Genomic DNA, 18,287 nt, shown 5'->3' on the forward strand with positions numbered 1-18,287 from the left:
GACTGGAAGCCTCATTTGCCAACCTGTTTGTTGTGGGTTCTTGATGTGCTGGGTGATGATTTACACTTGAACTTGGCCACAGCATTTGCCCATCTAAGGCAGATCCTTTTGCCTCTTGAAAAAGGCAGCTGTTAACTACACCTGTTTGGCCGGTGACCAAAAGAACATGTCATGATGGAGTGACGTGATGGAGTGAGCTTTGCTAGTCCTTCTGGCCCCTCCCCCACCTTTCACATTGCCCTTACCTAACCACTAACTAGGGAAGCGTATTCTGGCTAAGCAGATTGTAGTAAAGGGCTTAAGAGCCGATGCCATTATCAAGGCTTTAGTGACCCGAATTAAATTCAGTTGGTTTCTTTATCAGTTCTCGTCCTTAGTGACTGAGCTCGTTCAAACATCTTCAAATGCCTTGGCAACCCATGCGATACAGGTGATCCAGGGGGAAGGAGCAGATGCGTCATAACATGTGGTAAAGGGGCCTCGTTACCTGAACGTGTGAGCGACTGTGTGTGGAGACATCCTCGTGGACTCATCACCTGTTACCCTCACAGGACCCTCTGCAGTGTCTGCAGTGCCCCAGGCACTGTGTGAGTCACAGCGCTTGACTTTGAGGAGGGCTCTGCTAGTCTTCATCAATGGCGAGATGTCTGGAGGGGCTGTCCGGGAGAGGGTTGGAGCATCTGACTGAGTAGGGGGTGTTGGCTCCCTGGGTCCAGGGGCACGAATCCTACCCTGCAGGTGAGCAGGACCGGACGCCTGGCAGGGCCTGACATTTTGTATCGCACGGAGCCTCATTTGTGATTTCTCTAACTCTGTGTTGGCCACAATCTGAACATAAAAGCAGAAACGCCATCATTTTCCCCTCCACTACAATTTTCCTTCTTGAGGACTCTTTTATTCTCATCCTGATAAAATCCAAAGAAAGGGAAGCATCCTTTTCCATTAGTTGAAGGTTGAGATGGGTCTCTGGGTTGAATTGGTGGAATGTGGGACTGGAGTGATTTAAACTTCCCGTACCTCATGCTGGAATGGGCTTCAGATCCTCGGGCCAGCTGAGTGACCCATCACTGTCTATTAGATGCCAGGAAAAGCTCAGTGTCCAGCCTAGAAAGAAGAGTGTCAAAACAGAGGACTGCCTCGCAGGATATGGGGCACACTGCATAACACCATTAGCAGAGATCACGTGGTGGTGAAGCCCTGGATTTGAACCCCCGTTCCCACCACTGGTTCAAGACCCATGGCCAATACACCTCACTTTTTTAACCTCTAAAATGGGCATGAAAAAAATACCACCTGCCTTTTAGGAGGGTTAAATGAGTTAAATGAGTCAACATATATTGAACATTTTGCAGGTTGTCTTCTACAAATTAGTGTTCAATAAATGGAAGTGATTATGCTACTATTATTAGCACTTTTGTAATTGAATTGTCCCATGTTCCAATGAATGAACTTCTGTCATATACCTCCTGTCAGTGGGAGCAACTGGGCCAAGTGAGTTTTTAGTTTCTTTTATTCAACTCACTTAGTGTAACATTCTTTTTAATTTAACTCACATACACATAGTCATAGACCAACTACATGGAAAAAATCCATAATTCTACAGTGCGTTCATAGGTCTTGTTTTGTGCATTCATTTCCATTCAGATTAACTAATGCTCGTGCACCCTGTGTTCAGGCTCTGAGCAGTTCCTGCAAACATACTCCCTTCCAATACTGGTTCGTGTGCATAGGAGCACTTGTAGTATATCTGTACATGCCATTTTGTATTCTACCCTTTTTACATAATATTATGCATGCATTCGTTTGGGGGGTTTACTATAATTCACTTTTAATTTTCGTATCTTTGGACATTAAGGTGGTTTTCAACATTTTGCTAGAATATATTACACAGCAATAGACCTATCTGTGCAGAGAGCTGCTTTTCTGCTAACTTATTGGTTGGGGATATATTTCCAGATGTAGGTAGAAACATACTATACTTGGTTTCATAGACTTGCTATATAGGGCATAAAATAAATCTCCCAATGTTGCATAAAGATGAACAGATCCTCTCTGGTTGCTATGTCATTGCACGTGGGAAGAACTCCTGATACAGCTTTACGTCACTCACCTGGGCTTCACATTACTTCCAGGATGGGGAGCCCAGCCAATTAGCTCCCTTTAGCAATTGCCGGGTCAGGCAGGATTTAGGCATCCTTTTCCTCAATTTATGGCAAGGGATGTATAGTCCTTGTTAGTGATGTCACATTGATTTGGTGTTTTTTTCAACTATGGGACTGGGAAATGGCCTACATAAGAATTTCCTATCCTGGAATCTGGCTTCTTTTCAAGCTCTTGAAAAGTTGTAAAGGGATCTGAAGTCGTCTGATCTCCCCAAATGAGATCATCTACAATGTGTACCATATGTCTGTAAAGCACACTTGGCCCTTAGTCTCTAGGGTTATATTCTAGTAAAGGAACTTGTTAATGCAATGCTCATTAACTGTTTTCTGCCTGGTCCTATGAGACACACGCTTGGGCATAAATTGGTCAAATGCCACGAGTGAGAAACATGCTAATTAGTAGATGACAGCCAAGCACAACTTTATTTTCACAGGTCCAGCCTCGCTCTGGCCAAGGACAACCAATTTAGAAAAAAAATATATATATATATATACATTTACTGCAGGAAGCATGGAGCAAATGGCATGAAATAAAGAAGCAGCCATTTCTTTTCCCCAGATGAAATGAGGCCACATTAATTTATTTCTACAGGAAGGGCTCATGATGACTTGCTTTTTATGAAACGGTGGTCATAAATCCCATTGTCTCTTAGGTTCCCAGATGCATTTGTGACCTTCAGTTCCTTTCGCAGAAGGTTTCCGGAGGTGTCTGGGTATTGTCACTGTGTGGACAGCCGAGGGCGGGAACTGGCTGAGACAGGTAAGCGCATTCGCCAGACCCGAGAGCCTAAATGTCACTCCCTGTCAATCAGAAATAGTGGCTGGGCTGCCCTGGATATGGAGGAGGGCGTGGCCTTCGCAGACTTCCAGGGGCGGTCCTTTAAACACAGCTGCTGCTAGTCTACGTGGTGCCTTTGCACACGCTGGAAAGAGGTGCCCGGCCCCTGCCCCGCCCCACCCCGCCCCTGCTCAGATGCAGCTCCAAGCGTGGCAAGTAGGACCCAGGATGGACTGCAATCTCTCTCTCTCAGCTGTGCTCCCTTGTGCTGTGAACAAACTGTGCAACCATACACAGCCGCCCTGACTTTGAAAACCATTAAAGCCTCGTTCAGACCCGAGGCACAATGATGCCAGTGGAGGCTCTGGCCTCTTCATATCTGTTTACACAGCGAGGTCAGGGCCTCCTGTCTGAATGAACCCATCCCTCCAAACGCTTTCTGTCTTGGCTCAGGTTTGGAGCTGCTACTCGATGAAATTTACGACACCGTTTTTGCTGGCCTGGACCTTGCTTCCACCTTCACTGAGACCACCCTGTACCGAATACTGCAGAGACGGTTCCTAGCGGTGCAGCTAGTCATCTCTGGCAGATTCCGATGTAAGTACTAAGCCGACGGCAGATGTGTGTGTTTCTGCTAGGAGAAAACCACTCGGGTTTCAAGTCGCTGCAGTCTCTGTGGCTGTCCCAGCAAAGTGGGTGTGGGGATTGAAACAATCTTACCAGTGCCCAGAACGCATGCTGTAAACACACCAAGTGTCCTTTCCTTTACCACGCGGATCTCTTGTAGGCCCCACGAAATGTGAAGTGGAGCGGTTTACAGCCACCAGCTTCGGTCACCCCTGCGCTCCGAGCTGCCGCCCAGATGGGGAGTACCAGGCGGTACAGTGCCAGAGGGACGGGCCGTGCTGGTGTGTGGACGCCCAGGGACGGGAGATCCAGGGGACGCGGCGTCAAGGGGAACCTCCATCCTGTGGTGGGTGTCCTCTCCAGGCCTCCTCTCTTGTTCTCGTCAGGTCGTGTGACTTTAAGTGTCTATCCAGATGGACCTCTTCATAACCCATTAATTCCACTGCCTCCTGAGGGTGCCCCCACAGGCCTTTCAGGTTCAACATGATGCAAACCTGTTTATCATCATTAATTTCCAGCACATTTCTTGTCCTGCATCAGGCATGGTTGCCTCCTCAGGGAGCTCAAAGAATAGTGGAAGAATTAAGTGTACACGTGCCCTGAGAGAAGTGTGTGCTGATAGCTGAAGGAGCACAGAGCAGAACCGGGTCAATCCTATCTCGCAGCATATATGGCAAGGAAATATCCAGGAAGGCTTCATGGAAGAGGTGACACTTGATGAGCATCTTCTAAAATAAAGATGTTTCCTGAAGGAGGAAAATAAAGAGAGGTGTTCTCTCTACAAAGAGCAGGAGAAACAAAATTATAAGGATATAAATACGAAAGGGTCCCAACTTATGATGGTTTGACTCACAATTTTTTGACTTTGCAATGGTGCGAAAATGATACACATTCAGTAGAAACAGTGCTTTGAATCTCGATCGTTTCCCGGCCTAGAGATATGTGGTATGAAACTTTCTTGTGATGATGGGCAACGGCAGTGAGCCGCAGCTCCCCCCATTAGCCACTCGATTGTAACCCATACACTTATGACCATTCTGTACCCAGACAGCTATGCTGTCTTTCCCTTTCAGTACAGTATCCAATAAATTGCATGAGGGAATTCCCTGGCCGTCTAGTGGTTAGGACTTGGCACTTTCACTGCCGGGGCCCATGTTCAAATCCTGGTCGGGGAACCAAGATCCTGCAAGCGTCGCGGTGAGGCCAAAAAAAAAAAATACTTACATGAGATATTCAGCACTTTATTATAAAATGGGCTTCGTGCTAAGATGGTTTTACCCAACCGTACGCTAATGTAAGTGTTCTGAGTACATTTAAGGTAGGCGAGGCTAAGCTACAACGTTGGATATTCAGTGTGTTTTCTACTTCATGATATTTTCCGCTTACGATGGGTTTATCAGGATGTCACCCCACCACAGTGGAGGAAGATCTGTAATAGGCATTGGTGAGCTAATGAACAGTGAATCCGCGAGAAGGATAGAGAAAAAGCATGCTGGAGTATGTTTGGGGTGGGGAACTCTGAAAGGCAGGGGTAGTAAGGTCTTTCATAGCACAGCAAAGGCTTGGGGGCTTCATCCTGGAGGGTCAGAGGAGCTGTTGAGGGTTTTTAAGCTGGAGAGTGCCATGTGGGGTTGGTGTGTAGGAAAGACAGCCCAGGCATTTTGGAGGACAGATTGTACAGGAGCATCAAGCTGCAGGTAGTGGGGTGTTTGAAGGTCATTGCAGTGTCCTGAAGAGAGATAAGGGGCCTATGTTACTTTCCTGGGGTGGCTGTAACGGATGACCACAAACCGAGTGGCTTAGAACAACAGAAATATGTTCTTGCACAGTTCTAAAGACTAGACATCTAAAAGCAAGGTGTCAGCAGGGCCATGCTCGCTCTCAAGGCTTCAGGGGAGAACCCTTCCTTGCCTCTTCCTGGTTTGTGTTAGTCGCCAACAATCTTTGTGTTTTTAGACAGAAACGTAATTGTTTAATTTTCTTATTTTTTAAGTTTTATTGGAGTATAGTTGATTTACAATGCTGTGTTAGTTCCAGGTGTACAGCAAAGTGAATCAGTTACACATATATCCACTCTTCCTTAGATTCTTTTCCCATATAGGCCATTACAGAGCACTGAGTAGAGCTCCCTGTGCTATACAGTAGGTCCTTATTAGTTACCTTATTTTATACATAGTAGTGTGTATATGTCGATCCCAATCTCCCAATTTATCCCTCCCCACCCTTACCCGCTGGTAACCATAAGTTGGTTTTCTACATCTGTGACTCTATTTCTGTTTTGTAGGTAAGTTCATTTGTACCCTTGTTTTAGATTCCACATATAAGCAATATCATACGATATTTGTCTTTCTCTGTCTGACTTACTTCACTCAATATGATAACCTCTAGGTCCATCCGTGTTGCTGCAAATGGCATTGTTTCATTCTTTTTTACGCCAACAATCTTTGGTGTTCCTTGGCTCGTGACTGCATAACTCTACACTCTGCCTCTGTTGTCACATGGCTGTCTCCCTGTGTGTCTGCCTCTATATCTCATCTCCTCTTCTTGTAACGACACTAGTTGTATAGGATTAAGAGCCCACTTAATCCTATAATTAAGAGCACTCTAGAGTAGCAGAGCCTACTCCAGTAGGGCCCCATCTTAACTCATTACATCTACAATGACCCCGTTTCGAAAGAAGATCACATCTGAGGTTCCAGGAAGGACATGAGTTCTGGGGAGACTATTCAGCCCAGGACAGGAAGCAATACTGAAGTAGAAGTAGCGGGCTGTGGAAGAGGGTGTGGACTTGAGACATGTCACCAGGCATCCCAGTAAGACTCCATTCCAGGGACTTCCCTGGCGGTCCACTGGTTAGGACTTCTCCTTCCAATGCAGGGGGTGTGAGTTCGATCCCTGGTCGGGGAGCTGAGATCCCACATGCCTCGTGGCCAAAAAACCAAAACGTAAAACAGAAGCAATATTGTAACAAATTCAATAAAGATGTTAAAAATGGTCCACATCAAAAAAAGAAAATCTTAAAAAAAAAAGACTGTTCCACCTTGCAGTGAGACCCTGAAAGGTGTTAGCGGTGGAGCGGAAGGAATCCAGGAGCACTTGCAGGCTTCCAGTTTAGGTGAACTGGATGGCCTGGGCAAGATCTGAAACAGTGAAGGAGGAGTACAGTCTTTTTAGAGGCTCAAAATAGACATGTGTTAATGTTCTTTCAATACTTCCTGGTAAACCATTTGATTTCTCCAACTTAACATTTTGAGTTCTTGGCACAGTATTGGGTACCTTCCTATCTGCTAAGTGTGAGGATGTAGAAAAAGAACATTCTGAAGCTCTGCCTTGAAGGTAGTTTTACAATTACACTTTGGTTCTATTAAAACCCAGAGAATATTGTGCCCTCCAATTTCCAGGTGAAAATGAAGAACTGTGATCTTCCAAATTAAAACCAAAAGTACTTCCAAATGCATGGATCATATATTTTTTTTTTTACTTTTTCTCTCTGGTGTATCAGTCCTATGTCCATGGAAACAAATGCCACATGGAACGAATATCTGAATTTTCTTTTCTTTTTTTGCCTTGGTAACTCTACATAACAAATGAATGGACACAATATGCTCTTAATTTGGAAAGAGAGTAAGCCGAGCCGTGAGCTTGATTTCTTCCATACCTTGCTGTAATATCCATTAGAGGAAGCTGTGGCCTCATGGACGGATGTGTTATGTGTTCAGATGTTGCCAGTCTTTCTCACTCTCTCTGACCGCAAGTTCCAGCTCTTTCTCTATTGCCCGGTTACAGAGGAAAATTGGCTGACTTCCTTTTTGGCACCCATGTGAATTGAGGGAAAAGAATTATTTGGAAAAGTTGCGGGTGGGTGGATTGCAAAAGACTTCTAAGATTTATGGTTTTATGGAGAAAAATGGAGCTTTCTCCCTTCCACCTATGTGACTGAGGCAATCGGAGTTTGAATTTAAAATCTTTTCTCTGAATGTGGGATGACAGTCAACTTAGGATATTCAGATAGAATGACCTGACCACGCATGTATTGAGTTGACTGAGTTAATACCATCTAATTAATAATTTCAAGGGAAGGTCAAGGAGCCTGGGGGAATGTGCCACGTGTGTTTGCTGAGTGGGCATTATTGTATTGTATTATGGGAAATATCATAATTCCTAAATACTGTATCAATATGTTGAAACAGGAAACTATTTCTAATTATGGGAAATACCAATAGCACTTAAAGTATGGTTCTTATCCTCAAACAGACTACAAACGAGTTAGCCTAGATGAAATGACCCACAAGGAGGAATTGGAAGCCACATGAAGAGCATATAATGAAGCGTTAAAGTCCATTAAGAATTCCAGTAGGAGAATACTGGAAAACAACATTTCATTAAAAACAAATAGGAATTTGTTGGTATAGTAGTTTCCGGGGGGGGGGGGGGGGGCGTAAGAAATGACCACAAACTGGGTGGCTTAAAATAACACATTTATTCTCTCACAGTCCTGCGGCCAAAAGTCTGAAATCAAGGTGTCAGCAGGGCCATGCTCCCTCGGAAGGCTCCAGAGTAGACTCCTTCCTTGCCCTTTCCTAGCTTCTGATGTTTGCTGGCAATCATTGGCATTCATTGGCTTATAGCTGCATCACTCTTGCCTCTGCATCCATCTTCATGTGTTTTTCTTCCCCGTGTATCTTCTCTGTAACATGGCATTTTTTAAGGACATCAGTCATTGGATTTAGGGCCCACCCGAATCCAGTATGACCTCATCTTAACTAATGACATCTGCAGAGATGCTCATTCCAAGTGAGATCACATTCTGGGGTTCCAGGTGGACTTGAATATTGGGCGAGGCAGGACACCTGGTGAGGAGACACCATTCATGGTGGTGAATGTGTGGTCAGGGTTCCAGATAGTGAGCTGGTGTCTCTGAGCCCGGCCTGAGGGGGAGGTCACCCTGTAATCTAGGAGAGAAAGTCAAGTCACCTGGAGTCCTTACTCCCCAAGATGGGAGCCACGGGTTCTGCTCAGGGGGAAGGAAAAATATGTTAATCAAAAGATACAGAGAAACAAGAGGTATGAATTTGGTCCCTGACTGACTTTTTTCATCTCACTACCAGAAAGATCTGAGGCCTTGTGTCAGGGTTACTGGTGATAGTAAAACCATTTCTCTGTTTGCATCTCTGTTTGCGTTTCTCCTGCAGCTGAAGACCAGTCCTGTCCCTCTGAGAGGCGGCAGGCCATTTCCAGACTCCGCTTTGGGCCCTCGGGCTACTTCAGCCGGCATGACTTGTTCCTTGCTCCCGAGGAAGGACCGGGCTCTCAGAGAGTCACCGGATTTGCCTCATCCTGCCCCTCCTTGATCAAGGAGCTCTTTGTGGATTCTGGGATTCTCCACCCAATGGTACAAGGGCAGGTTACACGGTTTGCTGCCCTAGAAAGTCTCCTCAAAGAAGCCATCAGAGGGATTCTTCCCTCCCAAGAGCTGGCCCGTCTCGCCCTGCAGTTCACCACCAACCCAAAGCGACTCCAGCAAAACCTCTTTGGAGGGAGATTTTTGGAGAATGTCATCCAGTTTAACTTGTCTGGAGCCCTGGGCCCAAGAGGTACGTTTAATTTCAGTCGCTTTTTCCAGCAACTTGGTCTCCCAGGCTTCCAAAATGGACGGGCACTAGCAGATCCAGCCAAGCCCTTCTCCGTGGGACTGGATTCAAATCCTGCCAGGGAAGCCCCTGAAGCCTTGAAGATGGGTGCTGCTATGAATAAGCCAGTTGTGGGCAGCTTTGGCTTTGAAATCAACTTACAAGAGAATCAAAATGCCATGAAATTCCTTTCTTCCCTCCTGGAGCTTCCAGAATTCCTTCTCTTCTTGCAGCATGCTATTTCTGTGCCAGAGGACAAAGCAAAGGATTTAGGTGACGTGATGGAAATGGTGCTTAGCTCCCAGGGCTGTGGGCAGACACCTGGCAGCCTTTTTGTCCCATCATGCACCGCAGAAGGGAGCTACAAGGAGGTCCAGTGCTTTGCTGGAGAGTGCTGGTGCGTGGATGCCCAGGGCCAAGAACTTGCTGGCTCCAGGGTCAGAGGCGGACAACCGAAGTGCCCCACAGAGTGTGAAAAGCAAAGGATGCGCATGCAAAGCCTCTTGGGTAGCCAGCCTGCAGGGTCCAGCCTGTTTGTCCCTTCTTGTACCAGTGAGGGGCACTTCCTCCCTGTCCAGTGCTTCAACTCAGAGTGTTACTGTGTGGACGCCGAGGGTCAGCCTATTCCCGGAACTCGAAGTGAACTTGGAGAACCCAAGCAATGTAAGTCTGTTGGGTATTCAATCTGCAGACTCTGATTCTCCCCTGGGCTCCTGACACAGTGCCTTACAGTCGTAGCTAAAGCCCCAACTTCTGTTATGACAAAATACGCTGGCTGGTTTTTTTTTTAACTTTTAATTATATATCAGAGTATAGTTGATTAAAAATGTTGTGATAGTTTCAGGTGTTCAGCAAAGTGATTCAGTTATACATATACATGTATCTATTCTTTTTCAAATTCTTTTCCCATTTAGGTTGTTAGATCATATTGGGCAGAATTCCCTGTGCTATACAGTAGCTCCTTGTTGTTTATCCATTTTAAATATTATGCTGGCTGATTTAAAAATTGTCCAGAAAGGTCTTGATAATGTTTACCATTCTCAGGAGTGAATAGGGAGATTTATTTGGCCTTAAGGAACTGCCACATACGTGTCTGCCGTGCTGACAACAGCTGGTCTCAACCGTGTTGATTTAGTGATGGGGATGTTCTCTTTCTGGATGATATTTACAAATTTAAGGTTGATGGCATCTCTATGGTTGTATAAGGTGTTAGATGGAGTTTGGACAGTTAAGGTCTTCCATCTCGGTCTTCGGGGCTTATTAAACTTCTTAACCTGACGTGCCTGTGCTTTGTTCCTCCCCAGGCCCGACACCCTGTCAGTTACAGGCTGAGCGTGCCTTCCTTGGGACGGTGCGGGCCCTGGTCTCTAATCCCAGCATGCCGCCCACCCTCTCCAGCATCTATATCCCGCAGTGCAGTGCCAGCGGGCAGTGGAGACGCGTGCAATGTGACGGGCCCCCCGAGCAGGCCTTTGAGTGGTATGAACAGTGGCGAGCTCAGAACCGTGGTGGCCAGGAGCTGAGCCCTGCGGAGCTGCTAATGAAGGTCAGGAGCTACAGAGAAGTGGCTTCCAGAAGCTTCCGTCTCTTTATTCAAAGTCTGTATGAGGCTGGCCAACAAGACATCTTCCCAGGGCTGGCAAGATACTCCTCAGTCCAAGATGTCCCGCTGGCAGTGTTGGAAGGGAACCTGACGCAGCCCGGAGGGAACATCCTTCTGGAGCCCTACCTCTTCTGGCAGATCCTAAACGGCCAGCTCAGCCGATACCCAGGGCCCTACTCAGACTTTAGCACTCCACTGGCCCACTTCGACCTCCGGAGCTGCTGGTGTGTGGATGAGGCTGGTCAAAAGCTGGAAGGAACCCGGACCGAGCCCAGCAAGGTCCCAGCATGTGAGTTAAACCACGAAGACCTGAATTTGTGGTTTTTAAAAACGGGTGTCTGGTGGGAGTGTATTGTCAAAGCTGGAATGGAGTTTAGAGAAGGCCAGGTACATCCCTTCAATGTATGGCTGAGAAAACTGAATGTATTAGTCAGCTCAGGAGGCTATAACAGAGTAGCAGACTGAGGGGCTTAACCAACAGACATTTGTTTCTCACAGTTCTGGAGGGTGGAAGGTCAAGGTGCCGGCAGACTTGGTTCCTGGTGAGAGCCGTCTTCCTGGCTTGCAGAAGGCAGCCTTCTCACTGTGTATTCACATGGCAGAGAGAGAGGAAGAGCTTTGGTCTCTTCATTTTTTAAGACACTAATTCCATCATGAGGGCCCCACCTTCATGACCTCACCTAAACCTAATCACCTCCCAGAGGTCCCACCTCCAAATACCATCCCATTGGGGATTAGGGCTTTAGCACATCCCTTTGAGGAGGAGCCAAACATTCAGTCCATAACACCGAGGCTCACAGAAGGGAAGTGAGTTCCCTACATCTACGCAGTCAGGCATCGGCAAAGTTAATGTAACTCAGTTTTAAATTTTCATATAATCGATTATTTAAATCAATGCCTCAAATTTTAACTGGATGTCTTCTGTGTGCAAAGCATTATCTTAGCCCAGTGAAGGCTATAAAGTGAATATGACCTGGCTCTTGTTCCGTATGGCGAATGCTTTAGTAATCTGTCCTAAGTAGGTGCATCGTTTGGTTAACCAGCACATATTGTGATGGTTTTGTTACTTATAAGGACACTGCTAGGTGCTCTGGACCTCAGGAAGAGCTTCTGTCTTCAAAGTGCCTTTATTTATCGATACTTGAGGGGGGTTAACTCAAGGGCTAATTGAAGAGCTGCTGAAGGAGGTCTGTGAGTTCAGCTTTGTGGCAGAAGACTTACAACAAAGCTATGGTGTCTGACATAAACAGAATGAAGCTGACTCTGTGTCTTAAACTAAAATGCCTTACCACCAAATAGCCATGCCATCAGTTTGAAAGAGCAACGAGACAGATTCAACACTGGTATTACCAAAGCAGAATCTCACTAACTAGCAGTTGTTAATTTTACAGGTAATATTATAGCTGTTTAAGTCCAATAACATCTCTCCATTCATCCTTTGCAATGTTCAACATTGTCCAGACCTTTCTGGCTATTGTTAAAATTAATCAGACAATTGTTTTAATTTTATTATTTAAAAATTAAAAAAAATTTAAACGGTTTTTAAAGGTTACCGTCCACTTACAGTTACTACAGAATATTGGCTATATTCCCCATGTTGTACAATTCATCCTTGAGCCTATCTTATACTCAATAGTCTGCACCTCCCACTCTCCCATCCCTATATTGTCCCTCCACTCTCACTGGTAACCACTAGTTTGTTCTCTGTATCTGTTGAGTCTGCTTATTTTTTTGTTATATTCACTAGCTTGTTGTATTTTTTAGATTACACGTATAAGTGATATCATACAGTATTTGTCTTTCTCAGTCTGACTTATTTCAGTTAGCATAATGCCCTCCAATTCCATCCATGTTGCTGCAAATGGCAAAACTTTATTCTTTTTTTATGGCTGAGTAGTATTCCATTGTGTGTGTGTATGTGTGTGTGTGTGTGTATGTGTATACACCACATCTTCTTTATCCAGTCATCTGTTTACGGACACTTAGGTGTCTTCTATATCCATTCATCTGTTTATGGGCACTTAGGTGGCTTCCATATCTTGGCAATTGTAAATAATGCTGCTATGAATACTGGAGTGCATGTATTTTTTTAAATTAGTGTCACTATTTTGACATTAGCCGAAGTTTAGGCTTTAGCAGAAGTGGGTTTTGGGTGATAGGAATATGGGATGAGAACGGTAATTCCTTGGGCATCTTGAACAGCCTGGAGACCCACTACTAGGATTCTCCTTTAACATGTCAAGTCCTAGCAATGGGCTGACCTTCAAAGTCAACACACAGATGTCAGCATGACTGTTGTATAAGAAGTCTCATTTATTTTTTGAGATTCTCTGGACCAATGGTCAGGTCTCCTACACGGGGACATTCCTGTATTTTTAGATGATTTAAGACTGAATTTGGTCCTCTTTGGATCTAATTTTTGGGGCCTGAGTTGCTGATACCAAAAGCACCTAGTAAATTCAGTAGCTAGTCTTATTCACTTTGAGACCTTATTCACCAAAGCGTTGGAGCTGAACTTAGAACATACCATCTCTTTCATTGAGTAATGTGAGGTTGTGTAGAGTAGACCACCCGGGTTTATAGAATAATCCACTGGGAAGAAAGTATTAGAACTTCCATTTATACTTAGTATTTTATCTCTTCCTTTTACATTTCTGTTTTTGTTTTTGCCATTAATTGTTGACAGCTGAAACAGCTGAGAAAACCGTACCCAGCACCTTATTATACCGGTACATACATATGCTTTATAAATAAAGAAATGCACATGTTTTGGGGTGCATGTTCAAACTCTTTCGTTGATAGGGGTGTGTTATCAGAAGGGCTTGGTGGCCATTGGTTCAGAGCCCTGATGCTCAAAGCATCAGACTCGAGCAGCATCAACACCACTTTGGGAACTTGTCAGAAATTCAGAATCTCGGACTCCATCTGCTCAATCAAAATCTGCATTTCTGCCAGATCCTCAGGTGGATCTAATGCTCCCTAAAGTTTGAGAAGGATGGACCTAGAAGACAGAGCCCTAGGCATCTTGAATCCGGGTTCTGTTACCTCCTACTCTGTGAGCTAGAGAAAGGTCGTCTGTCTTAGTCTTAGTTTTATCTGTAAAATCTGGGTTATGACAGATAACTACTTCAAAAGTGTTGGTGTGAGAATTATAGCAGATAATAGATGGAAAGTGCCAGGTCCAGTACATAGAAAGTCCTCAACTAACTGGATTAATACAGCTGACAGTAAGTAAGGAGGTGACCAGTAACTTCCTACACACATGCAGGGATGATGACTCCTGCCTTTAGGGGTATGATGTCAGGTCCTGTCCATATTGCCATCTCTGGCCTGTTTGCAGTTTGCTTTCTTCACTTCATATGCATTTATGGACCACCTACTGTGTGCACTGTGCCATGTGATGGGGAAACAATCATGAGAAAGTTATGGTGTCTGTCCTCCAGGGGCTCAGAGCCTAGTGTGGGAAACTGACTTGTCATCGGGTAATAAACTGAAATGATAGAACAGAAGTGTGAACACAGAAGACACAATGGAGGATGCCCAGAGAATGGGGATACTCACCAAATGGGGAGTTGGGGAAAGATTTGCATGGCATCAGCTTCTGGATCGTGAGGGATGTTTGCCCAGCCCTGCCTGACAGAGGAAATAGATGTGCCGGGTCAGGGAGACTGTGAAAGGGTCTGCTTTGTTGGGGATGGGTGGAGAAAGGTGGTAGGAAGGGGGGCAGGGTACTTAGGAGGGAATTATAGAAGGAGAGACTAAAGGTAAATTGGGGCCAGATTTTCAAAGGTCTTAAGTGTCCAGTTATGGAATCTTCATTCTATTCTGAAAGACATGAGCAGTAAGCATAGAGTTTTGAATATGAACTTTTGCTTCAGGGATTCCAAATCTGTGGGATTGAGAGAATAGATTTTTTGATCAAGAACATCCACAGAAATCAATGTCTTCAAATCCTAGATGTCAAGAGTTTCTGGTAATCCTGTGCTCTCAAAAGAATCTACTGAACACATTCACTGTTGAATTCAGTGTGATTGATTGAAATAAATATGGCTCGGTGGCTTCTTATAGTAGTAACAATTTCAAGGACAACATGTACCAGACAAGTGCCAAACACTTCAGCTGCCACACTCATAGAATAATTACAAAAACCCTATGGGGTAGATTCCCTGATTATCCCCATTTCACAGATCACAAGACTGAAGCTCAGAAAAGTTAAGTACATTATCACACAGCTGATAAGAGATCATGCTGACCTTTGAACCCAGAGGTCTCTGAGAGTCATGCTCTTTCCTTTTCACAAGAATAACTCTTTACTAAATTACAATGCCTCCTTTCAACTTTTTTTGTTTTGTTTTGTTTTGTTTTGCGGTACGCGGGGCCTCTCACTGTTGTTTGTGGCCCCTCCCGTTGTGGAGCACAGGCTCCGGACGCGCAGGACCAGTGGCCATGGCTCACGGGCCCAGCCACTCTGTGGCATGTGGGATCTTCCCAGACCGGGACACGAACCCGTGTCCCCTGCATCGGCAGGTGGACTCTCAATCACTGCGCCACCAGGGAAGCCCCCCTTTCAACTTTTGATATCCATCTATCCATCCACTCATCCATCCATTCATCCATTCTCCCATTTATCCATCCGTTCCCCCATCTATGGTCTATACATCCATCCGTCCATCCACTCATCCATCCATCCATCCATCCATTCCCGCATTTATCCATCTATTATCCATCAATCCATCCATCTGTCCATCCTTCCATTTGAGGCAGCTGGTCAACATCACTGGTTCTAGAGTCATACTGACTAGACTGGTATTCTGAAGCAACTATTTGCCAGCTAAGAGCTTGTTTAAAGTTATATGAGTTCACCATGACTCAGTTTGTCATCTGTAGCACGCAGATAATAATAACATCATATTGGGCTGTTTAATAAATTAAATTAAGTTGTTTGTGTAAATGTTCATAGTACAATGCCTGGCATGAAATAAACATTAACTACTACTAATCTTCTTACAAAATAGATACTCCATAAATGTTGAGTGAATGCAATTGTGGAGACAAAACAGGAAGAACATTTCAGGTTGTGGAAAGAGCTGAGGTGAAGGAAACAGCTGAGGCAGAAAGATGTGTGCGAGTGTGTGTGTGTGTGTCTGTGTGTGTGTCTACATGCTCACATACTTCAAAGGGGTCAAAGGGAGCAACACGAGGTGGATGAATCCATCTGTGATGTCTTTACTCCCCTAGGTCCTGGCTCTTGTGAGGAAGTGAAGCTTCGTGTCCTAAAGTTCATTAAGGAAGCAGAAGAGATCGTCATGGATTCCAACAGTTCTCGGTTCCCTCTGGGAGAGAGTTTCCTAGCGGCCAAAGGAATCCGGCTGACGGACGAGGAGCTGGCCCTTCCTCGCCTCTCCCCGCCCCGGGAGACTTTCTTGGAGAAGTTTCTGAGCGGGAGCGATTATGCCATTCGATTGGCAGCTCTGTCCAGTGAGTGCCCCATGCTTCTGGTTTCTTGTTCCTTCTTTGGGGGAAGCAAGAGCTTGAATTAGTTCCTCTTCAGTCATCTTCAGGACTGTGGTTTCCCTGGGCCCATGGATTCCGGAAAAGACAAAGGCTTTTTGTGATCCCAGCCAAAGCTGGAATTTTGCACACCTCTCCAAGATGTCCCCCGATCCTCCAGCAGAGCCCCTTGGGGGCAGGGCTTCACATTTTGTATGGCAGGTGGTGCCTGCCGCCCACCAGGAAGCCAAGCATTCTGGTTAGAAGGTTCAAATATGTGAGCCCCAAATGCTCCCATTCCCCTCATGCCCTGTTCTGAGGCTTCCCCCCATTTCCAAGGATTCAGGAACACCCCTCCAAGGGGGAAAGGAGAGGAACCCTCCTAACTGAGGAACATCTGGGTTTAAGCACCTTCCTCATGTGAGCGAATCTAATCCAGGTAGTAATTCCAAAAAGCACAACTTAGTACCTGCATATAACAGAACTATGCTCAGAGGACTGACACTGCTCTGGCCTAATCATAGCTCAACGTTTCAACTAATTGAAATGTACCTCTGGCCAGGCACTTCCTGTGCTAAGCAGATTACCGCATCTTTGCATTTGATCTTCCAACAGCTCCATGAGAAGGATGCTGTAATCCCCATCTTTGATTCTTTTCAAATGTGGAAACAGAGGTTAAGTCGCACGCCCAAGTTCACCTGATTAATAACTAGCAGAGCCTGGATGCGATGCTGGTGGTTTGGCCCCCGGGCCTCCGTCCCATGTCCCTGCTGCCTGGTATGGCCAGGCTCGGAGCCTAGATTGGTCTCCTCCCAGGGCCCCGTCTCATCCTCCAGCACCTGCAGCCTGCTCTGGCAGCAGGGTCCCATGTCCCTGCAGTCCTCTCGCTGACCCTGCACCAACTTGGCAGGGAGGACCGATTCGTCCATCTCCAAGCAGACCCGAGTTCCCAGCCCCTTGTCAGCTTAGCTGATTCCCTGTCAGGGGTTCTCTGGGCTTGGGCCACAAAACAGCAAAGCAGTGTTCCCCTCACATCTGTACTGAGATGACGAGCGCCCACGCCCACAGGCTGGAGCCTCCCTGCTTTCGTGTTCCTGGCATGTCTGCCGCCACCTTGACATTGGGTTTCGCATGTCTTTATTTCCTTAACCACATGTGAGAGTCTCCCAAGAGCCATCTTTGTTTCCTGCTTCTCTCGCTCACCAGCCGTCGCTTTGGGAGGACAAGGCACCCGTCTTATTCTTTATATCCTGGGGCCTAGAACAGCACTCAACAGATAGTGGGAACCTGGAGAACGTTGCTTAACCACCCTTGATTCTTTCCTCCTCTTTTTTTCTCTTCTCCTTCCTTCCCTCCCCTCATGCCCAGGTACTTTCTTTCTCTGTTCCTTAGAGACTTGGAGATTCTGCTTTGGGCAGGAAACCAGTTTTTTTAAAATTTTGTGCATGGGCAGGGTATGATGTAATCAAAGAGAGGGGGAGGGACTGATGCCCCTTGAGTTGTGACCACATTGGTTAGAGAGGGAAATTTAGAGGAAGGGAAGAGAGAACGGTTGGCACCATAGGGGTTTATTCGCTGAATGGTATGATGGCATATTCCTCAGAAGTCAGGCTAAGTAAGTTGCCCTCCACCAAGCCACTGGCTCTGATTTTGCATGTCTGACATCACTGGGAAAAAAGGAAGTGTCTATAGAGAAGGACCAGGGTTGGTCACTTTCCTTGGCATCCCTGCAAATGAGAAGAGGCACGTCTACTGTTGCAGAGGAGAGGAAGCTCTTGGTGTGCAAACCTCCATGTCCTGTAGAGTACGGGGATCGAAGGCCCAGCGCAGAAAAAGATTGAGGGCCACAAAGTGTCTTTGACCATCAGAACCTGGTAGCAGTGTCCCAGGTCCTCGTGAGGGGGAGGGGTGAGCGCAGGAGGAAAGGTAGCTGCTACGCAGCTGTGCGTGGCACATAGTCAACGTGTGATAAGTGTCATCAGTGATCACTGCTATCT

At 45.9% G+C, this 18,287-nt stretch overlaps 1 protein-coding gene across 2 annotated transcripts in view; it reads left to right on the plus strand.

Moving 5' to 3' along the window:
* The window catches only part of TG (thyroglobulin), a 244,126-nt gene that overhangs the window by 7,542 nt on the left and 218,297 nt on the right, over window positions 1-18,287 (plus strand). For both annotated transcript variants that reach the window (XM_032609643.1, XM_032609642.1), the window contains 6 exons: window positions 2,816-2,922; window positions 3,394-3,537; window positions 3,728-3,913; window positions 8,760-9,860; window positions 10,502-11,089; window positions 16,039-16,278. In XM_032609643.1, coding sequence (XP_032465534.1) covers window positions 2,816-2,922; window positions 3,394-3,537; window positions 3,728-3,913; window positions 8,760-9,860; window positions 10,502-11,089; window positions 16,039-16,278 — 2,366 coding nt within the window. The remainder of the gene's footprint in view (window positions 1-2,815; window positions 2,923-3,393; window positions 3,538-3,727; window positions 3,914-8,759; window positions 9,861-10,501; window positions 11,090-16,038; window positions 16,279-18,287) is intronic.

Source organism: Phocoena sinus, chromosome 17 (genome assembly GCF_008692025.1).
Source record: "Phocoena sinus isolate mPhoSin1 chromosome 17, mPhoSin1.pri, whole genome shotgun sequence".
NCBI lineage: Eukaryota > Metazoa > Chordata > Mammalia > Artiodactyla > Phocoenidae > Phocoena > Phocoena sinus.